Below are 10,346 nucleotides of genomic sequence, written 5' to 3' on the forward strand. Positions count from 1 at the left end.
AAATTATATTTTCAAAAGAATAAAAATGTTTGAGTAAGACAGCTGAGGTGCAGGTAAGCATTCTTAGGTCAGCTGAACCTCTCACCTTGCCCTAACTGTGAAATAGTGGACAAGAATATAGCGAGCCAAACAGAACACAGTAATAAAGAGTGACCTGAAGGTCCAGATGAGCCTCTGAGTCCAGCAAGACCCGGATACTCTGGTCTTCCTGGAGGGGTGCATGGCCATCACCCAGGGGTGCCCTGTGTTCACCTTACACCTCTCTGTCCTAGGCTTTTATAGTGACAATAGCCCCACCCATGGCAGCCCTCCAGTTAGCACTGGGAGAGTTTTAACTCAGACACACTCAGGGTGCACACTTCCATTGAAAGAGGAGAAACTGGATATGATAGTGCACACCTGTCATCTCAACATGGGGGTGGGGAGGGGACATGGGTCATGAGTTCCTCAGCTATACAGGCCTCAGAAACAAACAAAAATAATAAAAGATAGGAGCAACAGATTGGTAGAATTTTATTTTCCACTCTTACTTGACTTTTGTCTAGTTTTCTGAGCTTTCTGTTCCTATTTGAGCCACTCTGCTTCTAAAAAAGTTGAGAAAAGTCATATTATGTTAATATACTTAAATAGAGGTATGTTCATAAGTGTTCTTCCATTAGCATTTTAAAAAACTGCAGGCAAACAGAAGTAATTTTAGTGTACTTTCAGATAGCTGACCTCAACTTCATATGGATATGTCAGGAATGATTGTAAAATAAACCAGGGTGTTATCTAATAGAACTGAATACACATCTGGTGTCTCCCTGACAAGTGAAAAAATATTCAAAAACAAAAACAAAACAAAACAAATCACGAGCATAATGAACAAAAGTGTAAGTATTACAATGCCTGACCTCAAAATATACTGCAGAGTTACAGAAATTAAAACAGCATGGTACAGGCATTAAAATAGACACACCAACCTGTAGAACAAAGACCAAAAATAAATCTATGCATCTATGGTCAACTGACTTTACAAAGGTACCAATGACACATGGGGGAGATGAAGGGAGGTGTGGTTTCTTCAGTAAATGGTATTGGGAAAATTAGATATCCATACACAGAAAAATGATATTGGACCCTTATCTCACACTATATACAAAAAAAAAATCAATTCAAAATTACTAGAAGAAAACATAGAAGGAAAAATCACAGCACGTTGCTCAAAGCAACAAACTTCAAGATCTGATTCCCAAAACATAGGCTACAAAAGCAAAAGCAGACATGTGTGATTATATCAAATCAAAGTGGCCTGGGAGAGTAGACCAGGAGCAGCAGGCCATACGACCCTAGGGTCAGTCCCTAGAACTGGGACAAATAAGGAAAATAAGGTTCTTTAACAACCCCCAGAGCATGACATGGCTGAGACTTTAGGCAGACACAGTGAGCATGCCTACAATCCCAGTACTTAGGAGACTGAGGCTCCTAGAAGGATTATGAGTTTGAGGCCAGCCTGGGCTACAAAGCAAGTTCCTGGCCACCCTGTACTATATAGTAAGACTCTGCTTCAAGTCAAATAAAATAAAATAAAAAAATAAAATAAAATTTAAAAAAAAAGAAAAAATATATTTTGGGCTGGAGATTTAGCTCAGTGGTAGAGAACTTGCCTAGCATGCACAGGCCCAGGGTTTGATTCCCAGCATTACAAAATAAAATTTCAAGGCTAGAGAGATAGTTCAGCAGTTAACAGCATGTACTGTCCTTACAGTAACTCAAGTTCAGTTTCCAGAGCCTACATCAGGTAGCCTACAACCTCCTGTAACTCCAGCTCCAGGGGATCCAACACCATTTTCTGGCCTCTGTGGGTACCTGTTCTCGGGTGTGCATACTCACACACAGATACACACACACACATAATTAAATTTATTTTTTTTTTTAAATATCTTTTGGGGCTGGAGAGATGGCTCAGCGGTTAAGAACACTGGTTGTTCTTGCAGAAGACCCAGATTCGAATCCCAGCACCCACATGGCAGCTAACAATTGTCCATAACTCCAGTCCCAGGGGATCCGACAGCTTCTTCTGACTTCCACAGGGACAAGACAGGTGCACACACATACATGCAGGCAATACACTCATACACATAAAATAAAAGTAATAAGTGGGTGCCTGTTCTCGGGTGTGCATACTCCCACACAGATACACACACACACATAATTAAATTTATTTTTTTTTTAAAATATCTTTTGGGGCTGGAGAGATGGCTCAGCGGTTAAGAACACTGGTTGTTCTTGCAGAAGACCCAGATTCAAATCCCAGCACCCACATGCCCACATGGCAGCTAACTACTGTCCGCTGTCCGTAACCCAGGGGATCCAACAGCCTCTTCTGACCTCCGTGGGCATTGCACGACACAGGTGCACTTACCTACATGCAGGCAATACACGCATACACATAAAATAAATAAATAAAAATGTGTTTTAAAGTTTAAAAAAAATCTTTTAATAAACTCTTGACTCTTCTTTTTTGGTATTTTTTGCTTGTTTGGAGTTTGGGGAGGTTTTATGTTGTTGTTGGGGTGTAATTTTTGTTTGTTTTTGAGACACAGTCTCCCTATAGCCCCAGCTGGCCTGGAATTCACTAAGTAGACCAGGCTAGCCTTGATCTCACAGAGAGATCTGCCTGCCTCTGCCCACTTACAACCCCCAGCTATGGAATTAAAGGCATGTGCCACCACACCCTATAATAAATCTCTTTAAAAAAAAAGAAAATAGAAAAATAACCGGTGCACAATAAAATAAATAAATAAGGTGACATGACAACCTACAAATTGGGAGAAAATATTTGCAAGCCTCGTGGCTTTTCGTGAGGAATTGCAGTCTACAGTAAGGGACTCTATAGCTCTATAGGGAGAAAACAAATAGTACTGGCAAAATTCCTTTCATGTCATGAGAAACTGTGGCCCCAGTTTCTCAGTACCTGTTTCTCTAGAAAGCAAAAACTAAAAATTATCATTGATAAGGAAGAAGTAAATTTTAGCTCAGCCAGTGAAGCCAGTGATTTCTCACAATGGGATGCAAGATCCAGCCAGCCTAAAAGTTACTGGAGGGGCTGGAGAGGTGGCTCAGTGGTTAAGAGCACTGGCTGGTTTTGCGGAGGACCTGGGTTCAGTTCCCAAAAACCATCTGTAACTCCAGTTCCAGGCAATCTGATGCCCTCTTCTGACCTCCGCTGGCATTGTACAACATGGGTGCACTTACACACATGCAATACACTTATGCACATAAAATAAAAATAATAAATAACTTTTTTAAAGTTAATGAAAACCAGCAGCAGAAGATTACCTTCTCCCCAGATAACCTGCTGTGTCAAAATTCATCCTCAGCCACACAGAGTTTGAGGCTAGCCTGAGTGATATGAGGTATTTCCTCAAAAGAAAAACAAACGTGCATTTAAATCAGGCCTGGCCGTGTACACCTGGAACCCCAGTACAAGGACAGCTGAGGTAACAGGACCTCAAGTGCAAAGCCAGCTTGGGCCACACAGTGTGAACCTGTTTCCACTAGTTTTCTCTCATGATCATGAGGTGCCTGGGAACTGTGTCCTGCTGGCATAGCCAGTATCTTCGGAGACGACTGTACCACATACCACCAATCCAAGAAAAGATCAAAATTCAAAGCACAGTTTCTACTGGACGTCTCTCACCTTTGTGCCACAATGAAAATTCATTAAGTCAAACCACGTAACTTGGAAAACTGTACTGCACATTACGGCAGTGATAATTCAATACAGAATTTGCTTATAGTACTTTGGCAATTTTAAGGAAATAGAGAAAAAAATTAAACAATTCCCATGTTACTTTGTTGTAGAAATATAATAGAGGAGTTAAGAGATTTTTAAGCACAAAAGTAGATGAACCTTTAACATATATAATAGCAATCAAATGGAAATACAAATTCAAAGAGGAAAGAAAAACGTCAAGTGCCAACTTTTGTTTCTGTTTTGTGTTTTGAGACAAGGTTTCCTGTAGCCCAGGCTGGCCTCAAACTCACTATGTAGCTGGAGATGACCTTGAACTCCTGATCCTCCTGCCTCCCAAGTGCTGGAATCACGAGCATGCCACCACACTTGGCTGGCAACATTAACAAAGGACTTATGTCAATGTCAAAGTGAATCTTGGGCCAGTTTGGTCTACATAGTGAGTTCCAGGACAGCTGGGGCTACAGGAAGACCCTGTATGAAAAAGACCAGAAAAAAAAAAAAAAAAAGACAGGGTCTCACTTGGTTGGAACTCAGTATGTAGACCAGGCTATCTCCAACTCATAGAGATCTACCTGCCTCTGTCTGCTGAGTACTGGGATTAAAGGCATGCTATGCCACTCCCAGCCCTAAACTGATTCTTTTATCTCTTTCTAGTCTTTGCCCAAATCTCCCTAAGGCTTGCACTAACCCAATCTTCAGTCTATCTTCCCCTACACCCAACCCCACCTGGGCTATCCTCACCACCTCACCACCTCACAGGCTGGAAAATGTGCCCACCATGTTTACCACTTACCATCAGCCACTACCATTATTAGCATCTAAGATTCTCAGGGTAGGTTTACTAATATATCCTACCCTTAGGACCAAAAAGTTGTCTGCTACACAGTGGACTTCAGTTAATTCCAAAGATTAGACAAACACAAAGATAGCACGGGTGGCTGAGGAAGTTAAGGGGTCTGGGTGCTGAGGGACCCCACGCAGAGCTGTGATAGCACAACCGTCATCCCTGTTTCAGCAATCTACAAATCTTGACATGCCAAGGATCCCTGGGGTTTGATCATAGTCAAAACATTGAGGTTCACAATCAGAAAAGGCCTAGAGTAATAGCAATCACCATCTTGATGGGGAAAACGGCACCTTTTACCTACATTTAAAGGCCATGACCATATCTACTTGAAAAACGCAAATGCAGGTAAAGTCTAAAGAACTAAAGAACAAGCAGAATATGAAAATCCTATGGAAAATCCTATGTGACAAAACACAGTCACTCCAGTCTGAAGTTAATGATATTCTGTTCTTCCATAAAAATCTAGAGGGGCTGGAGTGATGGCTCAGCAGTTAAGAGCACTGGCTGCCCTTCCAGAGGACACAGGTTCAGTTCCCAGCACCCACATGACAGCTAACAACTATCCGTAAGTCCAGTTCCAGGGGATCCGGCGCCTTCTTCTCACTTCTGCAGGCATTGCATGACATGGGTGCACTTAGATACATGCAAGCAATACCCTCATACACATCAAAACAAACAAAAAAACAAACTATAGACCAAACAAGAAAATAGAAACTCTGTCTTGCGCTCTCTCTGTCTCTCTCTCTCTCCTTCATTCTCCTTAGAACAGTAAAGTCTATTGGGATGGCATGTCCAAACCTGTCCTCCACCTCTCAGTCACCCAGCTTGACCATCTCTGTACCTGAATCTGTTGGTGGCTGGGGTGGTCTCCATGTTAAACTCGGCCACTGGCACTCCCCTGGAAGCCACCTGAGGGGCAAACATGGCGGCTGGGTAGACCACAGAGGATGTTCCCACCTGCAAAGCAAGCACATGGAAGTGGACCATGACCTCACAAGGTAGAGATGAACCCTCTGGAAAACTTACATAAACTCAGGTAGGGCTGGGGCTGCAGCTGTGAGAAATGCTAAACTAGATGAGAGAGTGTGGGATGTAGAAAGTTAAGAAGCATCTATTTGAGCTGGGCATGGTGGGCCTTTAATCCCAGCACTCGGCAGAGGCAGGTGGATCTCTGTGAGTTTGAGGCAGCCTGGTCTCCATAGTGAATCCAGGCCAGCTGTAGCTATAGGGAAACCCTGTCTCAAAAAGACCGAAACAAAAAAGCATCTATTTGGACACTCACTAGTTTGAACACTCGCTCACTAGAACCGGGGAAGGACATTCACAGGTGGACAGAGAGGCAAGGAAATGGCCCAAATGGCATGGCTCACGTGTGTCTTATTTCTGATCTTTGAAGTCATGCAAATGATCCATGTTCTTTCTCCAAGTTAGGAAGTGATCCCTGTTAACATTTTGACATGCACCTTTCAAGTTTTTTTCTTCCAAACTGTACTTACACATACTCTTCCCAGATGGAAAGGATAGGCATACTTTGTAGGCCAGCTTTTCTCCTTAACAACCCAGGGTGACTAAATGGAGATGCACTCACCACAAAGTGCCTGTGCTTTTAAAGACATTACGGAATTGTAAAATATGCCTGCTCTTTCCAGTTAATTCCACTTTTAGGGAATGTGTCCTAAGAAAATAATTTGAAGAACATGCTAAGATCTAAGGATATTCATGCAACTTTGCTTAAAATATCAAAACGTGAAACACCTGAGCCAGGCCTGGTGATGAATGTCTGTAATCCCAGCATACAGGCTCACGGCCAGCTTTGGCTGCATGGTGACTTTGAGGCCAGTCTCAAAAAAGAAAGAACTGGGGGGCTGGAGAGATGGCTCAGTGGTTAAGAGCACTGGTTACTCTTGCAGAGGAACTGGGTTCGATTCCCAGCACCCACATGGTGACTAACAACTGTCTTTAACTCCAGTTCCAGGGACCTAACGCCCTCTTCTGGACTCTGCAGGCATTGCATGGCACAGGTGCACTTATATACATGCAGATATAGCACTCATACATATAAAATAAAAACAAAACAAACAACAACAAAAAACCCACAAAGAACTGGGTGTCGTGGTGCATGCCTTTAGTCCCAGAACTCAGGAGGCAGAGGCAAGTGGATCTCTGTGAGTTCAAGGACAGTCTGGTCTACAATAGTGAATTCCAGGCCAGCTGGGGCTACAGGAAGACCCTGTCTCAAAAAGACCACAAAAAAATAGAGAATTCTAAATTCATCATTTTCTATCTGTATAATAGAATATCATACAATCAATTAAAAGATGATGCAGTTTGAAATATATTGACATGGAATATGCTAACTGAATTATTATATGTATAAAATCATCTCAAGAAGACTATATATTATGTGTATTTGATATGTGTACATCTATATAAGGAAAGGTCTAGACTAGAAGGAGCCAGATTTTTTTCTGCAAAGAGCCATATGGTAGACACTTTAGGCTCTTCTGGCCATTCAGTCTCTGTCACAAGGACTCTACTACAATAGTGTAAAAAAAAGCCACAGTGTTACAGAATGGCTGCAACTATGTTCCAATAAAACTTTTCACAAAAGAGTACAAACTAGGTTTGACCCAAAGGCTGCAGTTGGTTCACCTCTGGTCAAAAAGAAAACACCAGAATGCTAACAGTGATTATTTCTGGATGGTATAATGTAGGTGATTTCTAATGACCAATGATATTTAATAATGAGCATGCGTTATATTTAAAATCTGAGCCAAGGCCAGCGAGATCCTCAGCAGGCAAAGACACTTGCTACACAGGCCTAGTGACCTGTGTTTGATCCCTGGAACCCACATAAAACTGGAAAAGAGAGAATCAACTCCACAAAATTGTCCCCTGACTTATACTAGTTATTTTTATATTTTACGTATTATTGCATAATACATTAAAAATAGAAATAATTAAAATCTGCATCAATTACATGCTCCTTTTGTTACTGGGTGGCAAGGAAAGGAAAAGATGTTTTGAAATGCTCAGGACATGGTTTTACATAGTTCCATTACAAGATCGGTTCTTGGATTAATAGTCTTTCAAGCCCCTGTTCCTCTATGCTCCCTGAGCCTTACATGTAGAGGTTGCATTGTAAGTGTGCCACTCAGGGCTAGGCTTTCCACAGTTCTGGAACGCTGTGTACTAGTCTCCATCTGCTGCAAAAAGAAGCTTTTTCTGATGAGTGGTGAGAGGTATACTTGTCTGCAAATAATAATACATATTTAGAATATAGTAAGAAATTATGTTGGTCTAGGGCTGTGACAAAAGTAGGGCATGAAAACGAGGGACAGGCACGACATACCACTAGACACAAGTCACAGAGGGTGAGCTCTCTGTCCACCTCCTCCAGAACAGCTGGATCCAGGTTTTCTCCAAACCATACCACATGAGGTCGCAGCAAGCCTCCACATCCTGCCTCCTCACACCTGAAAAAAAGCCATTTCTAAATCATCCCTTGGTGCTGGGCCAGAAGGACAGCCCAGGATCCCAGGAAGGCTGGACTGCCACCCAGGCCAGCAGATGGGAACTTGCCCTAGATGTGGGGCATTCAGTCAACTTACCCTAGTAACTTTTTATCTTGTCTTGGTTCATTGAGTTGTGTTAACATGGTTTAGCTGACCTTGACTTTCTCTCTCTAAAAGCTGTTTTTACTCCCTCCTAGTTACTGCACTCCTTGGCACAACTGCACACTCCTGCCGCCCAGACCTGGCCATGAAACCAGCCTCACTCAGAGCTGCCTCCAACCCCTGAACCACCCTAATCTCACGAATGACCTTTGGCTTTCTCTCAGATTCACTTATTTCTTGAGACTGGCCTACAGCCAAGTTCTCCTGTGCTTGTAATCAATCTCTCTCTGTCCCTCCCTCCCTCCCTCGTTATCTCGTTCCCTTCCTTTCCATCTCCCTCTCTCCATCTCCCTGCCCTACCACTGCCCTCAGTGGAACCCAGGGCCTTGCATATACAAAGCAAGTCTTGCTGCTACCTCTAGACCAAGATTTATATTTATATTCTAAAATATTCTGCCCCATACTCCATGTTCACCCTATTAATCTCCTACTCAGAAAATTCCTAGCATTCCCTATTCTTTCAGAGGGAAACATTAGAATTTAGTGATGAAAAGCTTTATAAGAGAAATGAAAGGGTCTGTGGTTAAAATCAACAGAAGTGTTAACATATTATAACTTTTTTAGAAAGCAGCAATATACTTTGACACATAAAGTGCTTGAGAAGCCCTGTTGGGGGCAAATGTATTTTAACCTTATTTAATCGAATACTTCTGAATTAATCTGCATTCATGACATTTTTCCCCCCAGCAGTGCCTACCAACATTGCGTGGTCTATATACTACTATACTGCGCTATGAAAATACTTTGGTTTTTGTTTTGGGGTGTGTGTGTGTCTGTGTGTGTGTGTGTGTGTGCGCGTGCGTGCACTATATGCACATGTGTCTGCATGTGTGCTTTCCTAGGTATGTGCATGTATGTGTGTGTTATATGCACATGTTTGCATACATCTGCATGCATGATTTCCTCTGCAAGTGTGTGTGTGGAGGTCAGAGGCCAACTTCGGATGTCTTCCTCAATTGCTCTCCATCTTACTTGTTAAGACAGGGTCTCTCACTGAACCTGGAACTTGCTGTTTCAGCTAGACTGGCTGGCCAGCAAGCCCAGGGGTCTGCCGGTCTCTGCTCCCCAGCACTGGTTGGACAGGCACGAGTGGTCATGCCTAGCTTTTCATGGGTGATGGGACTCAGAACTTAGGTCGTCATCCTTGCCTAGCAAGCACTTTACCCACCGGAGTCATCTCCCCAACCCCAGGAAACACATTTTGAAAGCACTGTTTCCATATCTGATTTTGAAAAACTAACATAAAGATTATTTCTAATTGTTTTATAATATGCACTTCTTTTTAGTTTTGTAATTTCACCTTTGCAAGACCTTTACCATCACCTTAACCTTGGATTAGGAATTGTGCTGAGGGAGAAGGCAAAAGAAGTCCTGTTTACTAATTACAGGATGCCAGTCTGTTTTTCCCAGACGCAGATAACCACCTGCCATATAACTACTTTGGAAACTTCTCAGATCTTAAAGTATCAGCACAAAGAAAAAGGCACCAAAGTAGGATGCTATATTTGTTGCTAATCAGGGGGCTGAGTCAGGAAGATTACCTGAGCCTAGGAGTTTGAGGCCAGCCTGGGCAATATAATGAAACCATCTCTTTAAAATAGAAGGAACAGTGCCTACATGGCAGTTAACAACCATCCGTAACTCCAGTTCCAGGGGATTTGACACCCTCTTCTGACCTTCATGGGTACTGCATGATGTGGGTACACTTACATACATGCAGGCAGTACACTCATACACATAAAAAATAAAAAGAATAAAAATAAATAATAAATAAAAATATTTTTAAAGATGGGAAATGGGGCTGAAGAAATGGTACAGCAGTTAAGAGCACCGACTGCTCTTGCAGAGGACCCGAGTTCAGTTCCCACCACCAACATGGCAGCTAACCACTGTCCATAACTCCAGTTCCAGGGGATCTGACACCCTCTTCTGGCCTCCACAGGCTTTATACTACATGGGTGCACTTACATACATGCAGGCAAACCACTCATACATAAAAAAATAAATAAAATAAAATAAAATATAAAATAATAAAAATAAAACAAATAATAAAATAAAATATATAAAATAAAATAATAAAACA

The 10,346-nt window shown here is 42.2% G+C and overlaps 1 protein-coding gene across 3 annotated transcripts in view; it reads right to left on the reverse strand.

The window, feature by feature from the left end:
- Sirt5 (sirtuin 5) overlaps positions 1–10,346 on the reverse strand; it is a 45,353-nt gene that overhangs the window by 2,749 nt on the left and 32,258 nt on the right. For 2 of the 3 annotated variants that reach the window (XM_029562824.1, XM_008831601.3), the window contains 2 exons: positions 7,939–8,062; positions 5,428–5,543 (listed from right to left, as the gene is read on the reverse strand). In XM_029562824.1, the coding sequence (XP_029418684.1) occupies positions 5,428–5,543; positions 7,939–8,062 (240 nt within the window). Of the gene's footprint in view, positions 1–5,427; positions 5,544–7,711; positions 7,793–7,938; positions 8,063–10,346 lie in introns of all 3 variants that reach the window. The other variant, XM_029562825.1, reaches the window with a different exon arrangement.

The sequence above is a fragment of the Nannospalax galili genome, unplaced genomic scaffold (assembly GCF_000622305.1).
Source record: "Nannospalax galili isolate Female #2095 unplaced genomic scaffold, S.galili_v1.0 scaffold72, whole genome shotgun sequence".
Classification (NCBI taxonomy): domain Eukaryota; kingdom Metazoa; phylum Chordata; class Mammalia; order Rodentia; family Spalacidae; genus Nannospalax; species Nannospalax galili.